The sequence below is a fragment of the Denticeps clupeoides genome, chromosome 5 (genome assembly GCF_900700375.1).
Source record: "Denticeps clupeoides chromosome 5, fDenClu1.1, whole genome shotgun sequence".
Classification (NCBI taxonomy): Eukaryota; Metazoa; Chordata; class Actinopteri; order Clupeiformes; family Denticipitidae; genus Denticeps; species Denticeps clupeoides.
The window spans coordinates 9,608,397-9,630,677 of record NC_041711.1 but is presented as its reverse complement, the minus strand read 5'-3'; the positions used below and the strand labels follow the sequence as shown (position 1 = coordinate 9,630,677).

At 41.8% G+C, this 22,281-nt stretch overlaps 2 protein-coding genes across 9 annotated transcripts in view; both read right to left on the bottom strand.

The window, feature by feature from the left end:
* Positions 1–3,819: 3,819 nt before the first annotated feature.
* On the bottom strand, positions 3,820–9,910 carry LOC114790700 (ras-related protein Rap-2a-like). Its single transcript, XM_028980989.1, has 2 exons — positions 9,231–9,910; positions 3,820–5,229 (listed from the first exon to the last, which is right to left on the bottom strand). Exons 1-2 carry the CDS (start codon positions 9,542–9,544, stop codon positions 4,992–4,994), a joined length of 552 nt encoding a protein of 183 aa, XP_028836822.1. The 5' UTR covers positions 9,545–9,910; the 3' UTR covers positions 3,820–4,991.
* Positions 9,911–11,492: 1,582 nt separating this feature from the next.
* mbnl2 (muscleblind-like splicing regulator 2) overlaps positions 11,493–22,281 on the bottom strand; it is a 44,510-nt gene continuing 33,721 nt past the window's right edge. For 2 of the 8 annotated variants that reach the window (XM_028979241.1, XM_028979240.1), the window contains exons 6-10: positions 21,001–21,054; positions 20,471–20,627; positions 19,289–19,324; positions 18,358–18,452; positions 11,493–15,616 (exon numbers count right to left, since the gene is read on the bottom strand). In XM_028979241.1, the coding sequence (XP_028835074.1) occupies positions 15,602–15,616; positions 18,358–18,452; positions 19,289–19,324; positions 20,471–20,627; positions 21,001–21,054 (357 nt within the window). In that variant the 3' untranslated portion in view covers positions 11,493–15,601. The remainder of the gene's footprint in view (positions 15,617–18,357; positions 18,453–19,288; positions 19,325–20,470; positions 20,628–21,000; positions 21,055–22,281) is intronic. The other 6 variants (XM_028979243.1, XM_028979242.1, XM_028979245.1 and 3 more) reach the window with 6 other exon arrangements.

Genomic DNA, 22,281 nt, shown 5'->3' with positions numbered 1-22,281 from the left:
ATACAGTATCACTAAGAACACAGACCACTAAGACCTAAATAAAACAAAAAAAAATATGCCTCCTATTCCAAACCAGCAACTTTCTGATTACTTAACCGCCAGGCCACCACTGCCCTATATAGCTCATATGTTAAAGTTAACTGTCTTATAGGCCATTAACTATTCTGAAATTCAAAGAATCAGTGTTTACTGTTGTCCTTTGCATGGATGTTAGAACAGCCACATGACTAACATGCAGAAATTTAAAAGTAAAAAGATTTCCAGGATGTTAAGAAAGGAGTGAGGCGCCACTGCTTAAGCTGTCAGCATTTGAAAAAGGAAATACAGAAGGGATGAGTAGATGTTGGGGGAAAGTGCTGATGTGTGTGCATGTATTTTGAATGGAAGGCTCCCAGAGGAGGGCTGCCGCTCAGAAGACAATTTGCAGCACTTTGCAGTGTTCGGGTAGGCGTTATGGGGTGCACTCATGATATTTCTTGCTCTGACCTCTAGGGCTGAAATTGGTTGTAATTAGATGTATTTTTGAAAGCACCTCCCATGCCATTCTCTCTGCTGAACAACTGATATTAAGCTACAACTGACTTAAAACTCTAGGTCCTATACACTGCTGTGGTAGTAGCCTAGTTTGTAACACAAAACTATAGTTACAGGGACTGTCCCTGTAACTATTGATTTTAAATCACTCTGGATAAGGGTTTCCGATAAAGGCAATAAAATAATGAAAATTGAAAAATGACTTTTCCTTCCTTTCAGCCCTACACACCAGCCAGGGACCACCTCACTACTGAATTCAGATGATGCCTTCTCTTGAATTTAATTGCTGTATGCAGTGCATCCAGAAGGTATTCACAGCGCATCACTTTTTCCACATTTTATTATGTTACATTTTCTTTTTTTCCTCAGAATTCCATTCACAACACTTCATAATGACAATGCGAAAAAAAAAACTTTAATTGAGGTTTTGGCAAATTTATAAAAAACAAAAAAACTGAGAAATCACATGTACAAGTATTCACACCCTTTACCATGAAGCTCATCATCCTTGAGATGTTTCTGCAGCTTACTTGGAGTCCCCATGTGGAAAAAATAGTTGACTGGACCTGATTTGGAAAGACACACACCTTCTGTATAAGGCCCCACAGTTGACAGTTCATGTAGAGCACAAACCAAGCTTGAAGTCAGAGGAATTGTCTGTAGAGCACTGAGACAGGGTTGTTTTCGGAGGAAGGTTATAGAAAAATCTGCTTTGAAGATCCCAATGAGCACAGCGGCCTCCATGATCCGTAAGTGGAAGAATTTCAAAACCACCAGGACTCTTCCTAGATCTGGCCGGCCACCGAAACTGAGCGATTGGGGGAGAGTGTCAGTCAGGTGACCAAGAACCCAATGCTCACTTTGTCAGAGCTCCAGAAGTCCTCTGTGGACAGTAAAGAACATTTTAGGAGGACATCCATCTCTGCAGCAATCCACCAATAAGGCCTGTATGGTAGAGAGGCCAGACAAAGGTCAGACAGTGAGGCAAAGATTTAACTCTTTGGTGTGTATGGCAGGTATCAAATTTGGAGGAAACCAGGCTGGTATCATAACAAGGCCAATACCATAACTACAGTGAAGCATGGTGGTGGCAGCATCATGCTGTGGGGATGTTTTTCTGCTGCAGGAACTGGGAGACTAGTCAAGATAAAACCGCAGTAATGTACAGAGACATCCTGGATGAAAACCTGCTCCAGAGCGCTCTTTTATGGTTCATCTTTCAACAGGACAACGACCCTAAGCACACAGCCAAGATATCAAAGGAGTAGCTTCAAGACAACTCTGTGAATGTTCTAGAGTGGCCCAGCCAGAGCACAGACTTGAATCCGATTGAACATCTCTGGAGAGATCTTTAAATGTCTGTGCACCAACGCTTCCAATCCAACCTGATGGAGCTTGATAGGTTCTGCATAGAGGACTGGGTGAACCTGGCCAATGATAAGTGTGCCAAACTTGTGGCATCATATTCAGAAAGACTTGAGGCTGTGAGCAAATTTTTTTCATGTTGTCATTATGAGGTGTTGTAAGTTCTGAGCCAAAAAATACATTTGATCCATTTTGGAATAAGGCTGTAACATAACAAAATGTGGAAAAAGGGATACACTGTACCTGCATATACATTATGGCATACAGAGATCTGACAATGTACTAGTCTTAAGATATCTACACACCTTCTCATTATATTAAGCCTGACAGCAAAAAAAGCACTAATTATATCAAGCTTTTAAACTGCTCTAATGAAACATTAGGAAGTGATAAATGTTTTGTCTCTTCTTGTTTGAAGCGTATTGGATCTGCAGGAAAAGTTATAACTCATTAACACAAGTAATGTCTTTCTATGACTCTGGGGAAAAACTGCAATAAATACAGGCGCAGTTAAAAACAATAAATCACCCAGACAACTCCAGACAAGTCCAGCTGTTTTTTCGGGGGTGAGCCGCACAAGCGTCCAGCACTAGGCCTGCTGCATTATGGGCTCTTCTGCAATCTGATCAGATCTGAATTTTAATTTGTGCATCCTGGCTCTTTCTTACTTGTACAAATCTTTATACTTTGATGAGAGGAGCAGGAAATACAACCCAAAAATGCTGAATAATGATTAAAACATTGATCTAGAAGCAGGTAACAACAGTAATAAATACATAAATATTTTTTTACCTCTTGGTTTGTATATATACCCTGGTACAGAAGGTACACTGCTTATGCAAGTTGTATGCAATAATGCAAACCCCCACTGGTGAAGTGTATAAAAGAATATTATAGGACTTTTCTAATAGAGTGGCAGCCGCTGGCAGATGCACGGAACTAAAAGTTTTTCCATTATTGATTTTCATGAATTATATCCTCCGTTAAAAGCCAAGATGGAGCTTCCACGGTGAAACATCTTTTTTGTCTCCCAAGGTCCCTTTGGTATGTTAGATGCTCTGGATGACTCCCAATCAAAAACATACAATATTTTATGTGACAAATATATTGATTTTTTTATATTATAGCTATGACACTGTTGCATCATAATTGTTCTCGCTAATGTTCAACACGCCAAACTCTCACTCACTCATTAACTATCCTTAGTGGGACACTGGGCACAGGGCGAGGTCATACCCAGGGCAGGGTATGCAGGCACACATGCACACCTATGAACAATTCAGAGTCGCATTACTGTAACCAAGCTCTTGATTTACAGGGCAAAGAGGATTACTGGCCCCGGTAACATTGACGTTCAGCTTTTCTCCTCGTATGTGGATTGCTTCTTGCCAGGTAGTGCTCCAGTTTCAGCATGTGAGATAAATCATCATGGGAGCCATATTCCTTCTTCAGAAAGAGAGCTGCCAAACAACAATGCTGACTTTCTGCCAGTCTTCAGCTTATTAGACAAACTGGTATGTGGTTTTATAGAGTAGACCCACATAATGAAAATTGTTTCATGATGGCTGAGATGAAGGGATATTTTGTGCAAAACAGAGTTTGTATTATAACCACATTCTACGCAATATGCTTATTAGCAGAATTTTACTACCATTTTCGGCTCACACTGTTAAGAGGCCTCCATCCTGCCTCACAAAAACCTGATTGTTTGTGTGTCCTTATCTAGTGGTTGGGGCTCATAGTGAAACACAAACCCATAGCCCTCAGTCATTTGGACTGAGAAGCCCTGATCCAAATGAAATCCAGAGGCCAAGCAAGCAAATAATCTGTTTTATCATCAGACATTCCCCTGTCGCTCACTTATCACTGACACTGAAGCGCCGCGAAGGCTCAGTAATGAATCTGGACCGGTGCCGAAGCTGGTTTCCATCATCTTTTATTGTGATGTTGAACGAGAGAAATAATGCCCTAAGAGTGGAAGGGGGGTGTTCACATAAAAATGTGAAAAACAAAACAGTAAAGGTAAAATGCAATCCATACGGCCACGCCGTGGCACGGAAGCTGGCTTCATTGGCTCGTCCAGAAGTGTACATCTGCACCATGATCATAGTTTTCTACTGGCCATGCACATATTTCAGAAATTCACTCAACTTCTTCGATAAATCTTTATATATATTCCATAAAAATATACATAACGGAGTTTCTATTTTTTTTTTTGTCCGTTGTAATTTAGCATATTCTAAACACACAGAGGTGCATTATACAGACATATCTATCTTTATTGAACTTGTCTGAGCCTTGTGATAGCAAACAGCAAAAGACACTGATGGGAACATAGCATTTTTTTTTGGAAGAGAAGTATGTTCTTTTTTGCTCTCTTCATACAATTCAAAGAGGACAGTTTTGGTGTATGCAACAGAAAAGTCTTAATGAGTTTCACATTCTTGACCTTTAAAGAGGACAATGGCTCTGATAGGACTTCAGTCACCCCGGTGTTTGGAGAAAAAAATCTATTTGAAATTAAAAGGAGCTCTTTCCAGCATTCAACATGCTTCCCTGATGATCAACATAAAAGCCCCTGAGCACCAAGTTGGGCTTCTCGGATTCCTCTCCCGAGAAACCCAGCACTGAAATCAATTACTCATCAATGTTTCAAATCAGTGCTGTCTCACGGACCCTCAGATGTCCTTGGGGTGACAGAGTGGACAGGCTGCCATCGCTGAGGCTCGGGAGGCATTTTTGACAGTTACCAAGGCAGCCAATCACTGTCAAGCTTAAATATTCCGCAGTCTTCTCCTCAAACCTAGATATGAATTCATACCAATCATTTGATTGACAGATATCTGCAAATGCAGCAATGAACAATGATGATTGATTGCCTTCTCACTGCAGTGACTAAAACCCGGTGGTGGTGGTTTATACAGACCTTGCAAATCACTGCCCTTAACCCTTCTTTGGTCAGTGAAAGCAAAATGAGTTCTTTCAATTTGTGGAACATGGAATGTAGTTTTGTTGAATGGTGATTTCAAAGGGCCACATGAGCCCCTAGCCCCTCCCACAATCAGTATCTCCTGACCTTGGGGAGGGCGGGGCTATTGTATATTGCAGGATGAGCAACAGGGCTCCTCCTTATCCGGTTGCGAGGCGTAGTCCATCTGCCTCACGATCTCGGCAAACAGTTCATCCACCATGGTCTTGCTCTTAGCTGAGGTCTCAATGAAGGGGCAGCCCCACTCGTCGGCCAATGCCTGGCCTTCGCTGGACGACACCTCCCGCTCGTTGTCCAGGTCCACCTTGTTTCCAACCAGGATCACAGGCACCCTCTCATACCTTCAAAACATGGAGAAGAGATGATGAAGGCCTTTAAAGGATGAAGAACAAGCCACGTGTAAACCCCTAATCACACCTCTTTTATTTCACTGTCAATCTCGTGTTACTCCCAGAAATTTGCGAAAATCTTGCTGTGTATGGACACTTTTCATCATCACATTATAATATATGCTGCTGCAGTAATGTTGCCTGTGCAATTCAAAAATGCTTTGAATAGTCTGCAAAAAATGTCCATCTCATAGCAAAATGATGAAACCTGCAGAAAAGATTATGATGGCTATGAGTATTAGGATAGTGTGACTATTTGTGAAGTGGTTATTTTCCCATGGTTCATGACCACAGAGACCAGCATTATTCTAGTCCAGAATGGACAGACCAAATACCGTATGCATTTTTAAACTGAACCAGCAGCTCCAATGCAGCACAGCTGATGTTCAACATCAGTTCTAATGTGCTCTACCAAAAGCTGCCATTTGTAACCTCACCACTAGCCCTGTCACCTGTGTATCTAACATTCACACATAGATTGATTAAATCGCAACAAGAACACCACGGACACTGACATTTCAGTGGAAAAGGTCACACAGAGTACTGACTGAGATGCATTACTTGAAAAACTAGGTGTTATTTGCGGCAGTAATCTGGAACAGCCATGTTTTATTTAATTCGGTACATGTTCCTTAGACCATCAAGCGCGAGGAGTGTTTCAAGGACTATTTCCTCCATAGCTGTCCCCATTACACACCCAAAGAGAGCTGAGCCATGTTACAGCCCCTGCAAAAGCCTTTAAAACCCACCAGGATATTTATTCTCCTATTTTGCCACCCCGCACCAACAGTCTTATCAGCGTTCCCAGGGCCACAAATGCTCATGGACGTCCCGTAAGGGCTGTCAGTGGCCATTCATTACTCCTCTCTGTGCTCCAAGTCAAAAGTATTGATCTGCCAGGACCCCAGAGGAAACAAATGAGAATGGCTGGGAATTTTTTTCCTGTTTGGACAGGAGACGGTCTGGGTTACTGGACTCATCAGAGCGAGAACATGGGTTCAGGCCAGACGGCCACTACAAAGAAAAAGGGGATTAAAGACATTTCAGCAGAGACGGAGGGGAGGGGCGGCGGCAGAAAATGGGCAACTATCACTTCGGTTCTGGTCTCATTAAGGAAAGAGCAATCTATCATCAGAGCAGCGGATTCCCATGAATGATGCCCATGCCAGGATGGCCCACTGTGACGGGGATGGGGACTGGATGCTATGGTCCATTCTAACAGAGGCCAAATGACTGGACACCTCAAGCCAAGATGAATCTGCCCTTCTGACTGATATCAGGCCAAGACATGTCGATTTCTCTTCATCTCATTTCAGACATTCTGCCAAAAAAACATTGGCATCTCCCTTTTTAAATCCACTGTTCCAACTGCATCCATGTTTTCTGAATATTAAAAAATGTCGTGTTATTTATTACTGCCACTCTGCAATAACCAAACACCTCCTGTTCTTCTGAATGCGACGTGTGGGACGCAGCCAGTTTTTGCAGGAGGAAACATTGTGCCGGCCTTTATCTGGCACGGCACGAGCCGAACACCTTGAGTCGTTCTGGAGGCTCCCCGTTGGTGAGGTGCGAATAAGCGTGGGAGCTGAGCACCACCCAGATGAAATGCCATCTGGTGGCGGAGGGGCGACAGGCCCTATAAATAGCAGGACTGACACAGGGGGAAATCTTCCTCTCCTGCAGGGCCTTTAAAGTGATGTGACACCCCAGAAGACGCCAGCGTGCAGCCTACTGCTGCGTGATGGATCTTGCCGTGGAGCATAACGGCAGTGGAACAGTATAACGCATGATGGGAGAAGGAAGTAACGTGCTGAAGATGGGGGTTGAATAAGACCCCTGTCAGACTAGCTGACCCAGGATGACCTGAGTGTCTGTGCGCAGTAAGGTAAAAAAAACATTATGAATTTCTTCACTAAATGAAATGGATCTCTACTCTAAAAGAGAAATTCGGTATGGATCCTTCTGATATACCATGCTAAGTTTTATTAGAAATGTACATATTTCATAAACTGACCTTGCTTTACATTTTGAGCTAGTCAATGTTAGTCACATTTCCATTGACCAGGAACAAATTTGAAACCATTGAAGGTAGCAAAATAAACCTGCAACTGAACGACTAGCACCAGATTGTGATGTTAGTGAGGTTTTCCTGATATGTAGTTATTAGTACCTAGCAAAAGTGGTTCAAGGCTGGAAAAACACTGGCCCAACAACTAATAACTATTTAAAAAAACATATTGCTGGTCATTGCAGGTCTCAGAACGGTCCAACTTGTTCTTCCATAGGGTTTGGAGGCACCAACCCCATCCTCACAACTTGAAGGACCTGTTGCTAACATCTTAGTGCGTGACACTAATAGAATCCTTCAGCGGCCTAGTGGAGGCCAAGCCTCAATGGGTGAAAGGAGTTTCGGTGGCACGTTAGACGACCCAGGGGGACAAATAAATGCTTTTTAAAAATTGGGAAAATTGCACATACCCCCCAGCCCCCCACCCTCCAGGATCTCTATCTGTTGTGACAGATATGATAATATATTAACTGAAAAGTATGGTTTTGCGACACCTCGATGGAGCAGAAATGACATACATTTAATCATAGTTTGATAATTTGTTCTCTTTATGAAAATGTACCCATAAATAAAGATCATTCGTTTGCAACTGACAGCAACTAGTGTCACTCAGGAATGAAGCAGACAAGCTCCAGAGCCAGTAGGTACAAAAAGCTGAAGATACGTTGAAGACCATTAGTAATTCATAAGCCCCATCCTGGTGAATAAAACATGCATTATTCATTAACAGATGTTCATTATGTTTCAACGCGAGCACATATAGCAGGCGGGCCAGTCGGGGAGGCTTACCCACAGTTACGCGAGGAGAAGCGGGATGTAGAGCAGATGACCTCACTCCTGGACACCCCCTCCATTTCCTTTTCCCATGCTTCCTTTGCCAAGAGTCAAACGTGGCTTTAGGTTATAGCGCATTAATGCAAGCCTGATGTTTCCTTGGCTTGAGACGAAACTAAATCCCATTACGTTTCAGCGAGTGGCCGAATCTCACCATTGTCCATTACAACTTGCTGTGTCAGCAAGCATGCACTTATTTATTCAACTCCCCTCCTTTTTGCATGAAAAATATATGTCTGTTTAAGTGTGTGTGTGTGTGTGCATACATACACACACATTCCATTTGTAAATTCCCAGACAAGTTTTCTGTCTCAGCATTTCACACACACATTGCTTTTTTTGGAGTAATAACTACACAACCCACGTCTGAAAATAGTTTAGAAGCACAATAACACCCTCACCTGACACCCGACTACTCTACTTCACACACGGGCATGCTGGGACAAGGCGCGTTTCCCCACTGCTTAAAGAATTCCCAACTTTTCCTACTGACGATTTGTTGTGTTCATTAAATAAAAAGAAGCATAAATCTTTGGCAGCAGATGGATAGAAGTTTTTTTAATTCAACATTCATGCCTGCTGGAAAATTGGAATGATAAAATAAAGAACGGTTTTTATAAGAGGTGGAAAACCAGATGCCGGGGATAAGATTCAGCTGGGGACGGGATGCGGTCACTGATATGCCCAGATGTTCCCAGAAACCAGGTACAAACGAATTCACGCAGCTGGTCGGAAGCATGGACCGGACAACGGGGGGTTCCGGCCCGCGTTCCAGGGGGAGAACATGCCAAGATGTGCAGGATGACGGGCTTTAGCTGGGATGCTGCATTCTCCACTGTGTTAAACCCTGCTACTTACAGCATACACACACACACACACACACACACACAAAGTGCACTTCCAGATGGGATGTTGCTGTCTCCTATGACATCTGATGGCATGGACATTTCATCGCAGATGTTCTAGAAGAAGTGATGAGCTTCATAAAGCACAGTGATTCATATGGAACGACCAGGAAGGCTGATGGCAGGTTCTCCACTCCACTCACCTTTTCACTCTGATGATCTGATCTCTCATTGGCTTGATGTCCTGAAAGCTCTGCTGGTTGACCAGGCTGTAGACCAGGATGAAGCCCTGGCCGTTCTTGATGTACAGGTCCCGCATGGAGGCGAACTGCTCCGTCCCCGCCGTGTCCAGGATCTCCAGCACCGAGGGGGAGGAATCCACCTCGATCTCCTTGCGGTAGAAGTCCTCGATCGTCGGGTCATACTTCTCAATGAAGGTCCCGGTGACGAACTGCACGGTCAGGGCGGACTTCCCGACGCCCCCGCTGCCGAGGACCACCACCTTATACTCGCGCATCGCTGCGTTTCACGACAAAGGACGAGGAGAGAGGGGGCGCTCCATTCTGCGGCGGCGGGGGACGGTCCCGGTCCTGCCAGCGGACGGCGACCAATGGAAAAAAATGTCATTAAAAAATGTGGCGACCGCGTCCCGATTATTCCCGTCCCCCCACGCCAGCCACATCCACGGCCGCCATACTCTCGGGTGGAGACGCTCGGCTTCCGTACAGCGGACGATGATGGAGAGGCGTTCTCCCCGCCCACTGGAGGCCACGCCCACGGCCGCCACGGAGGATTTCCGCTGTGGACGGTGAGGGACGCGTCCACGGCGCTGCCACCAATCAAAGGCGGAGACGAGGAACGGTCCCAAGGAGGCGGGGACTGACGGTCCCGGATGCTGTTTCTATGGCAACAGGGAGCACCGCGGCGATGCTGCACAAGCAAAGATGATTTATTCTAAGTCTTAATGTAGTCTAATTACCGATGTCAGTAATAACGGCTTTATATACTTTACTGCAGTACGTTCATAGCAAAACATAGATGAAACGTCCATGTGACGTCAGATATTATCCATGGTGACTACCGTTCAGCGGTGGAGTAAAAGTGAAAAACACTGCAGCACAGCACACCGCCACAAAACAAAATGCTTCCTCTGCTTTTAACCATCACCCTTGGTGCGCAGTGGGCAGCCATGACAGGCGCCCAGGGAGCAGTGTGTGGGGACCGCGCTTTGATCAAGGGGACCTCAGTGGCAACGATTATGAGTCCGCTTCCTTACCCGCTTGGCCACCACTGCTCTACAGTTTTGGGTCCTTTAGAAATGTCCTTTATATGAATAGAAAAAAACAATAATGTAGTAATAATGCACGAGATACTGGACTAGTGTGAAGGCCAGTTTTAAATTATACTGAAATAATGAAGATTTTCAAGTGACAGCAAGTAGCAGGAAATGACTGGAGTTCCAGACTAATTGCTGCTGCTGAATTTTCCTTTCTACATTTAGGCAGATGTCAGCAGCCATATCCAGCTACCAGAGTCCAATCCAACTATTGCTTTCCATCCAAAAAAGAACATTTCTAAATTATCCTAAACTCTCTAATGGTTGTGTACGTAATACTACACTGCAAAAAGTGAACACTGGCTAAACCTTAGAAAATTGAATATATACATAATATATTAGCATTGCCGTAATGTGAATAAACCAAACAAACCTGCTGCCAGTAGCATTATAAGTAAAAAAAATCTACTCATAATCATCAATTATACAGCTTAGTTTAAGAAAGCAAACTAATATATAAAAAACACATTAAACAAATGACAGTTACGGTTGACTTTTTTTCAGCGTGAAGTAATATTGCTGTACTGTTATGTTTCCCATACACTTAATAAAACATAGCTCTCACCTGCAAAAATTCTAATCCAGACTGTTAGATATCCGCTCAATTACATAATCATTTCCATTCTGTAGTCATGAAAATAGTTGACCTTAAATCCCAAGACAGTTACGAGGAAGATATTGGTATCTTGCTCAAAATAATCTCGGGAACAGTAATAAACACAATATTTGTTGGCAGTTGTCATTAGAACCGTATTGAACAAGCAGTTAGAACTTGGCGTCATGTATTAGCGTTGTCAGCGTGTCCAGGCTCACACTTGGGCTGAACGTTGTAGGACGTTTCTTCTGAACTCCGATGTAGGCCCAAAACCTCAGTCACTTCCGCCATTCATTTTGCCAGGGCCAGATTTTGTTTCGATGAGGAGACCACCAAAATGCCAGGGCGTTGCATTGCACTAGATTATACGAACATTCGTATAGAAAATACAAACAGCTCAATTTTTAAAAATATGTACTACTGCTTTTCTAAAGATATGAAAGTCAAACTGACCAAAGATCCTGTGCATTCTGTTCCTTCTCAGCGCAAGGTCAACATTTCAATCATGACAAAATAGTCAAACAGAAAACACCACAAAATCCTTATACTTTTATTTCTTTTGCCTTAATAGATTTTACACTATTTAACTGGAACCAAAGACTATAGAACATAAAATAGCACATAATATGTATATATATGCACAAATAAAACATTGAAAAATTGTTACAAGAAAAGTAATATTGTCCAAAAAAAGGGAACTGGTTTGTTAATATATATTTCTCTTCTCTTTAAATTTATGTCGCAGTGTAGGTGGGCAACTGCAACTGAAATCAGTTAACATAGTTAACATAGAGTAAATACGACCACAGTCAAGTTCATCATGGCACTAAGTGCCACCACAGTATCAGTGTGACACTCGTAGCAGGAAATGACTTGGACACTCAGCTGCACGCCATTCATTCGGCCTGAAACAATACATCTAAATCCATCTTTTTTCTTTTAAAGCTTTAGTTGTTTTAGACAGGTTTTATAACCAAAAACCATTTTTTTATGTATCAAGACTTCTCACAGCATAGGAATTTGAGAAACGGACAGAAGATAAGGCAAAATGTTTTGATAAGCTGTCTCTGCTCAGTCATTCCGCTGATCAGAAAGTGCTTCGACTTCTTGACATACACCATCAGACAGCCGTAAAGGTTATTTTGTCAATTTTTTTTTTGTCAGTTTCTCAAATTTCAACAAAGGTTTATTCTCAGTTTTCGTTTTAAATATGATGTTTTAGTATTTCTTTAAACATTCACTATATCCTTACAATAGTCATTACATTATGTTTTAATTTGATGTGAAAATGTCATGCAAGATGCTTGATTAAATCTTTAACATTAATGGTGAACAAGAATAATCTAACGCTTTTCTTTGCACATTAGTTTAAAATGAGATAATTCTACTCTTATATGGGGGAAAGTGCAATTTTTAAAATTATTTTTACAAACAAGTGTCTGAAAACCAAGAGTTCCTTCAGTCAACCATCTAAAAAGGAGAAAAGCTGAATAGGTCATGGCTGGACGAGGTTGTCTGACTATATTTCATTTATCGTTACACTGATAAAGAGGTCTTTAAAGGCTACTAAAAATATTACGATATACAATCTTGACATACAATAGGAAATGTCTCAATATTTGCTTTACAATCTAATGTTGAACAGTGTTCTAAAAAAAAAAACCAACTGAACAATTACATCATTTACAAAAATACAAACTTTAGCCATTACAACTTCAGGCTGCCACAGCAACAATTTAATATTGTTATGAAACCATACTATCATACTTTTTTCAATTCTTATTGACTCTTTTTTTGTTGTTGTTGTTGCCTCATAAAATCTTACCGCTATACAATAAACTATTTGTTTCTGCTATTGTTTTCAATACAAGCAATCCAAAGCCTCGCTTGACTGCAGCACACTGTCCTCTGCTGTTGACAGGAGGAGAAAGCGACCGACGGGAAGCCAGCGGCCGCTGAAGGCTGTGAGACTCCACTCTGTGCTCAGTGGTTAACCCTTCGAGGGTCAGCTGAAGGACCAACTGTGCAGAGTTTAGCGCAGCTGAATAAATTACATTCATCTGAAAACATAATAGGTTACAACACTTTTTTTTCTCTATTACCACTAAGTAACAAAACAAAGGAAAATTAAACAATAAAATATAGATTTTTAATCACTTTCCACATCAAAAATTACATTAAAACTGTAACTTTTGTGAAGAAAACTAAATCATAATGTATGGGGAACAAAAGAAACCAAGAAAAAGCTAAGACCAGTGTCTCAATCTCGCTGAACCAACAAAATCTGTGGATTGTCTGTGTTCATCAAGCACCATGAAATTATGTTCAGTCATCATGATACACATGCATGCAGGCATGTGCAAAACACACACACACACACACACACACACACATGCATGCATGCATTCAGGTAGAGTCACACAGGCTTACACTCACTAAAGAAAGGAAAAGGATGGTGGCAGATGCAGGTGACCTTGGTGAACATGATTGGCTGGTTCCTAGTTCCTTTGTGGCCTAAAGAGCTCTGAGTGAAGCTTAGGAAACCAGGATATTCTATGGCATTCCGTATTACCATGGCGACATAGGGTTCAAAGGTTGGTGGATGACATGAACTGGAGAAAGCAAGTGCTCAAGAGATCATGCCATGGAGGATTTAACTATGGTCATGGTTATGATTTGCTGAAAAAATTAATGATAGAAGGATGTGTGTTCTAAATCAAACTCTATAAAATGAAAAACAAAAGTTCTTAAATGTATAGATGTATATATTAGAATATATGGGATTTATCTTGTATAATATCATAAAATCCACGATTGTTCTGACAGTCCTGATTTAACATATCTTAGTTGGACGTTTAACATACAAAACAAACAAGGTCCTCACAGAGTACACCTCAGTGACAATGAATACACACTCAATATAATATACACATTACAGACGATGAAACACATCACAATACGTTTCCGGATTTCCCGCTCAATAGTAACTACCGAACATGAAATAAAACCGTAAAAAATGATTATAACGTTATTCAAACATTCATCCTAAGATGGTGTGACTACTTTTCTTTGTCACATTAGTGATCACTTGGTGGTGTTAGCAGTTGTTGTGTTGACTATATATTTTGACACACACACACACACACACACACACACACACACACACACACACACACACACACAGACATATATCTCTTCTTTTCAAAGTATGGTGACTTATTTTGGTACGTGGGAGTTTGCTTCAATAATCGTGAGATTTTTTTTCTTAGATACATAGATACATCTACTCAAGATGCTTAAGATGGTTGCTGTGTGTAAAGGATTTTAGGCACTTCTACTGTTTTTCAAATAAAACAGAATTACTGGAAACAGACAGTCACAGATAGCCCTCCATTATGAAATTAAAGTCCTCTTGCTTGACAAAGATCGTCTACTGCACTCTTTTTGAGTCTAAGCTAATTTTCCTGCCCCCTCCACTCTACATCTCAGGACTGAAGTCAATTTTCACACAGACAGCGCTCCTCAGACACAGTCTCCGTCTAGAAGCCGCCTAGATGTCATCTCCTCGCCCATCTAGTCAGCGTACAGACCTGTGGACACGTGAGGCTCCAAGTGTGTGTGTGTTCTCAGCAGCTCACCAGCTTGGTTTAAGCCCTTGGCACGAAATGGAAGCCACGATTGACTCCCCAATGGCCTGTGTTTCCTCATTCACACACCCTCTCTATTTCACACACACGCACACACACACACAAGCACACACACCCCAAAATCAAGCCTTCCCATGACAGTAAACTCAGTCGATGTGAAAGAGTGAGAGTCAGAGTGATTGGGGGGGGGGTCCTTTTCACAGAAGCAGTTCATAGCACATTGATGGCCACTTCGCACGTTGCTTCCCATCTTTGTTGTTTCCAATATACCATTGTTTTGGCCACTGGTGACTTTTTTCTGTTTGTTTGTCTGTTTTCAGCCAGAGACCGCCGCTAGTCTGTAGTCTGTGAGACGGAGAGATCCCGCTGTCTTCCACTCAGGAAGGGGAATGCATTCCTAACAGTGGACAGTCACCAAGGTACAGGCTGTATTGCCCTATGACATTCAAGTTTTTTTTTTTCTTAAATATCAAATAAGTAAAGCTCACACAATCTCTCATACCTGGCACTCACATGTTGCTAAGACCTTAGGGACATTTCTGTGACTCCTCCCATTCAAAACAATCAAGTACTTTATATCAAGCACTATGTTTGAAGAACAGTGCATATAATGTAATTTTTTTTTTCCCAAGGGTGAATCTTGTGCAGCTTCCTTGTTTTGTTTTCTTTGAAAAATATATGAAAAGAATGACCTTAATTAAAGAAGCACAATCATTCAAAAAAAAAAAAAACTATCCATATGCTCCTATACATGTTTTTTTCCTCTCTTTTTTTGGACTGCATCATTTACATGTCAATATATATATTTTCCTAGTAGTACATTTACATTGTACATATTACACCATCACTCATTAAGTTGTGGTTTGGTAATTTGTATTCGTATTCTCTAGCATGCAGGTTGCTGTACTTCTAAAGGGGAGGGGATGTAGTATTTACAGACTGGCTGTTTGGGGTTTCTTAATGCAGCTTCTTGACATGCTGTCCCGTTCCGTTGGCTTACTTCAGGATGATCTGTATTGAACACAGAAGAAATAAGAAAAAGGAGAAAAATTGTATCATTTAAAATGAAGTTTTATTGCGTCTGTGGCGTCTTTAATAACATTTAAATTCTTGCATTTGGTTCAATTTAAAGAACAGACTGAACTGAATAACATGTTGTTAAATGTTTTTTTATAACATTCTAATATGGCAACAATGAAAAAAGAAAGAAAATCAAGTGAGGTTCTTATTTGTAATGATACTTCACTGTACCATCAATATAAACAGACATTTTTACTGTTGATTCTATCAAATGCACACCAACACATGCTTTGAAAATAAAGAGAAAAAAGAAAGAGACCAGTTACCAGCTGTTTAAATGGCCGTGACATCACATTGAGAATGTAATATGTGAGTTGTGTGTTATGGATAGTTAGAGTAAAAACTTATAGCAGCGTGGCTGACGTCTCAGCATTTTCGACTGAATGTGACGTGGGGCTGAGGCATCTCGATGGAGGGGGTGTGGGGCCACGAAGGGCAGCGCCACACGGAAGTGTTTGGCTGAGCAATGAGGGGCTGAAGCACAAGGCCAGCAGAGGCAGGCATGCAGGATTTGGGGGTCCAGAGATGTTAAATAAGAAGGCGCAACACAAACAGCACAAAGTTACAAATGTTCAAGAGTGACCTCAGCCTTTCTAAAGGGTGCAGGTGTATCATAAATATGTCTATTTAATTTCATATTGACACATTTCCTGTCCCCAGTATACTTCAATGTAGGATGATTTTTTGTCTAAAGGTATAAAAACTACAGTTATTTGTCTCTTCTGGATGTTCTGTTCGCTCTGTAATGATGCTTTTCAACCAAGCGGGGGAGCTGTTTCCCTGTGTGTGACCACTTCAGCAGTGCAATACAACACTCAGAATGCGGTTGCACTTTTTCGCAGACTGCTTGTGGTCTACTCTTTTCGAGAGAAACTTGGGGTGCTGACATCAGTGGCAGCTTAATCCACACTTTCGATTGCCTGGAAGCCAACCGCAACCCTCAGTAAAGTCAGACGGCTCCCAGACATGTCAGAGAAGTCAGTGCTGGAGACCATGGTTTTCGATATGAGGCTCAAGGGCCATGGAATGATAACCGGTAAGACAACAAGTAGAACCAACTAGTAGCACGTCTTGGAGCGTATGTGGCGCACACAGAGGGGTCTTGTTAGGCTGAGGGCTTATTTTATGCCTCCTGCATGACACATTCACAAGAAGCAGAGCCCTGCGGCTCTTCTCTCCACATAATTAAACCTGGGCGTTAAATTATTTGCAGCAGTGACTCAGCCCCTGGCTATGCCACTGTCCATCTGGACGTCTGGGATTGGCTGTCTAGACACAGAGGGGACAGGGTGAGGGGGAAAAATGAAGCTGTTTCCCAGGTCAGAAAAAGAAAAACCCAGTTCTGTAAAATTATAAAAAATAAATGGGCAGCTTAGGACTGTACACTGTACTACAGCCCTTCAATGTCAGAACTCATAAAAACGATTAGAAGATGTATAGGTGTATGACCGTTGCACCCCTCTGGATATGGAATGGCTGCCATGAAAATACAAACACAGACCGGCATGTGTGGACTGCGCACATTCTTCCTGCTTCTTCCTGTTGCTGCGCCACAATCAACAGGAAATGGTCAGTCTCCCAGAGGAAATAGGGCTTTCAGAGGCCAGGAAGGCGGGAAGCCCAGGCAGTTTCCTTACACGACTCCATGTTATCCAAAGGCACTCCAGAGAGGTCAAATTATATCTGGCTCTAATTATTCCATACAAAGGGACCATCATGCCACAAAAGACAAAAAAATAAAACAATGTAAATTATGCATCCAATGGGAAGAGGTGTCAAAGGTCAATGGGCAGATTCACCTATACAATGAACTTCCTAAACAGAAGAAGAAAGGTGGAAATTCCCTGCTGCCTAAATTTGTATGGCAGTTAATGACTAAGCAGTAATTAGGTGAGCTGGTTGGACGCTGTGTTCTCTGCTGCTCTTTATGTCACTAAACTGTCACTTCCCCACCAAACCCCCCCACCCGTCTCCATGTGGCCTTCATGTCCTCCGGGCTTGTCCATCAAGCAGCACTCTGGTGTCTATCTGCTGGATCGGGTGCCATTTTTAGTACTCTCTGGAAAAGGGGCGACGCAACGTCCTTCCTGCCACTGAGAGCGCTAATAGCTCCACTGACATGTGGCAGCATTGATGGGTTTCCTTGAACAGTGAAACACCCAACCTTGCACCCTTACAATGCACAGGCAAGACCAGGGTCAGGAAAAAGAAAAGCAAAACAATCCCGTGGCATTCACACAGGGAGGAAAGGTGTAGACCGCAAGCGTGGAAACCTGATCGCCTTGATGTGCGCTCTGAAAGCGTGTTGTGACTGAGTTTTCCTTTGCTTTCTTTTTTGCTCTCCCAACTTATTAAAACAGACATAAATCCCTAGTGCAGATGAAGGAGGACAAAACTGACAAAACAAAAGTTGAGACCATGCAAGGAAATAATGCAACACAACACAACTACTATTTGCCAATGGGTGAGCTCTGAATAAGCACTTGAAGGTGCAGGAAAAAGCTGCTTGACATCTAAAATCAGAACACACACAACTGCTGTATGTGCTGGCTAGCGACAGTGCCGCTAGATCAGGCATGGTGTAAGATGGACAGGAAGCCCAGGCTCGCGCTAAAACCGTGCTTATTTGGAGCTCAGGGACATATGAAATAAAGCTTTTAAAAAGAGCAAACCTGATTGGCTGGTGCTGTTGCTGCGTAGGGGACACTTGTGGCAGGAGTTGTTGCTGCAGAGACAGTAGCAGGCGTAGCACTGTACATCATGGGTACTTTTTCAGGAAGGGAACCATGGAAGCAATGAACAGGTAGGTGGAGCATTATGGTAACCATGGTAACAGGTATGTGTATGAATGTGTTTTTGGGAAGGGGAACAGGGTTTTGTAGTATTATTGTTATTATTATTGTTATTTTTGCATGGTGAATATTACAGAGCAGCAAGCCATCATTAGGTTAAACCAGCAGATGGCATGCAATCACGATGCAAAGCAAAAAATGAAAAGCATGGGAGAAAAACAGAAATAAAACAAAACAACACGAAAAACAGAGGAAAAGCTGATTACAATCACAGGTAAGGAAATTTATTACAGCAATCAGTTTATTTCCAGAGATGTTGATAGAATAAGCCAGTTTATCTATACATTGCACAATACTTTTATGAAAAAATATATTTTTCATTCTAAAGTTTTTAAATTAAAAAAGACTTCTCTGGAAAACTGATCAAATTTCCCAAATCAACAAAGCACACCAAAGGCAAAATATAACTCCTGATCAGTTTGGTATTAGTCTGGTAATTTCACATACAGATGATAGCCTTCTGAGTAATAAGTTCAAAAGAATAATACTTAATAATGCTAATTAAATACATTATAGTAGTAATTATTATTATTATTATATGGAATCAACAAATCGACTCATTTAGAGTGACCATCTGCCTGTGCAGGTGAGTTAAAGAGAATAAGATAATCATCGCACAGCATTTAAACTGGACTCAAATGTGGTCAACACACCCTTTAAATCTTTAAATCACCTGCAGGGGCATCAATACCCTCCCCAGTGTCAAAGTGGAATGGAAGGATTAAAAAAAAATTAGGAGGAAGGAACCTACCAATGCTGCTAGCAGGAGTCATGCACAAGACTGACCCTGTGCCCATGCAGTGAAGAGTGAACAGAGGTTAACAGAGGAGAAAAAACATGTTAGAAGAGCCAGATTTTTTTTTGTCTTTTTCAGCATGCCAAAAAACAAGAGTACATAAGCTTCTGTCATCACAGCTTGCTTGTTTTCTTCGAGAACTGTTCTTGGTAAATGGCTAATGCAACTCAATCATGGTACTTTTCTTGGACAGTTGCCATTCGAACTCAGGGGCAACTAGTGGAAAAATAGCTTGATTGAATCGAGCTGAGAGCCACTAAGAGATGCCAACTGTGCACAGTGCAAGGGAAAGAACCAGGAGGTCGGTACGAGTTTAAAAAATGAAATAGGAAGCCACACTGGTTTGACAGAAGATGTGGGGTTGGTAGAGCAGGACAATGCAGTGAGAGAACAGTCGTGGGACTGGCTGCTCTCAGTTTACAACAAGAGGGTGGGGGGATTTCACAGGGTGTTGCAAAAGTCAACATCACAAGGGGGGAGAAGGCTAAAGGTAATAAAGGATTAGTGCACCTTTCTTTAAAAAACAACTATAACTAGTTATGGAGAGCTAATATAACTAGTGTTTCAACAGTGGCAGTGGTAGTACGGACTAAAACTGAACACTGCAGTCGCTGACATATGGATCCTGTGCTGGCAGTTTGTAAGTAGGTGATAAGATCCAAAGTGCATAGCTGGTAATTATGCGGCATAATAACCCACCATCTACCATATTATTATCATGGCTTTACAATGCGGATGAAAGGAGATTGGGTTTTGCTTTGCCTAACACCTGGCACTGATTCAGCTTTTATCTCCAGGCCCATTTGTCTTTGGATCAAAGTCTGAATAACTTTGTCATCTGCATCCTTCAAAGAAACTAGCACAAGACAGTGTCTGGAAGCACCACACCAGAATAGGCTATACAGTTGTTGGACAAAAGCAAATAGCCTGGTGGGTTGTTTTATTGTTCTTCATAAAGTGTTGCGTTCTTTTACATTTTACTGTAAAAATGTGGTTTAAAAATTTTCGGAGCATTTGGGAAAGACTTGCAGGTTGTGGCATCAGGAACATTTTAAAATGTGACGGTGCTAAGAGAGTTAAGTGTGTGTGTGTGTGTGTGTGTTTTTTTTTTTTTTCACTCTGCGGTGCCAGGCTTACCTGTAGGAAAGAATGCGGCCGCGGGCTGCTGGAGCTGCGCGCTGGCCAGGGCCTGCTGGTAGTGCAGCATGCTGGGGTTGAAGAGAGCGCTTGCCCCATTGCTCTTTTCAAGTGCCGGTCTCTTTGGTAGGGGCTGAAGAACGCCATGTGGGAAGGCCTGGTCAGCCAGAAAGGAAGGACAACATTAAAATACCTGACAATCACACACACACACACACACACACACACACACACACTCATGCACTTCCAGCTTATACAACAGCTTTTATGAGAACTATAAAATTTTAAGCAAAGCACTTAACTCCAATTTCATTCTTAATTGAAATTCATTATATTCATAGTTTTAGAAGACATCTCACAAGTTTACTGAGAAGTAAATACATTGTACTGCAATCCTTTCCATTATTCAATGGTAGTATGTTATGTCCACATATACTGATTAAATCATAGAAAAGGCAAATTAAAATCTGTGAGTAGCTACAGTACATTCAAAAGCTACATGCAAAGCAAAAGGAGAAAGGTCAAAGTACCAGATCTACAGATGCCTCGAGGGGTCGCTTCATTGCTTTGGCAGTCGACTGAGTCTTTTAATAGCAGGCAGCGAGCACATGATGGCAGTGGGCCAATGGGATTCAAGCGTATTAACATACAGGTAACAGCAAGCAGAGGTGCATCATGGGGGACAGCATTGCATTGTGGATAGGTGAGAAGAAAAAAAAAAACAAACAAAAATAATCTGAATGCAGTATACCACATACAAAACAATAGGCATGCACATAACGAAAAAACGGTTTTAAAGAAACATTTTGCTAAGTTCTGAATTAGTACGAAAGCAAAAAGCATCTACTACACCTTTGTTAAAAGCATAAGAAATAAAGACTTAAAATTTAACGAAACAAAGGCTTAAAATTTCACACATGTACACTATAATGGGATTGTAGTTAGTTAGTTGTAGTAAGCCTTACATACATAAAACATATTCAAATAAGACTTCTATATACATAGACACTCTGTATGCATTCAAGGTTTTTTGAAAGTTGGAAAAGTGAACTGGGACAGCCTGGACTGTGGGAGCCTGGCCATGTGGTGGGATAGAATCTGGCCACGTGGACATTGTGAAACTTTCATTTCTATGCGCAACAACAAACCAACGTGGCCGTGCGCTGTAAAATGCAGATTATGCACGCATTGGCTATTTTAAAATCGAAATGTGGCCAAAAGTTACAATAACCTCATGTCCTATTTAGAGCCCATTCACCATGACCAACGTCAATGGGTAAGGGTGAAGAGGAATTTCCTAGAACTTGTCAATACAGATGCCACTTCAGCGTAGCTTCTCAGAAGAGGTCAAATCCGTGTTTAAGAGACAATTGAATGGAACACACTTTTCTGTTCCTTTTAGAGGGCTGCTGAGTGTTGAAAGGCTACAAATTGTGCATAAAGGATAATGCCGGAGGACGTTGGCTCTTGGTCAATGGGGTCTCAAACAGGGTCTCCTTTGTCATGCTGATAATGTGCTTTTTTTGCATTTACAGTAAACACTGTGGCATTTCGAGTCATCACTGGGTATTGTGCCCTGTGCTTTTCCATGGTTATTTATGGCTATCTCCTTATCAACTGAACTCAATGACACTGAATTGGGGATTCTATGCTTTGTGTCATATTTACATTTTGTGAAATAATGATTTGTTTGAAAGTGAAGATTGGAAGACTAACAGAATGTGGAGCTCTCTTTATTTTTATATTTGTGAAAAAAGGTTCACAGTAACTCGTAATCTGCCATACACAATTGTTAGCCCATTCAGAATCTA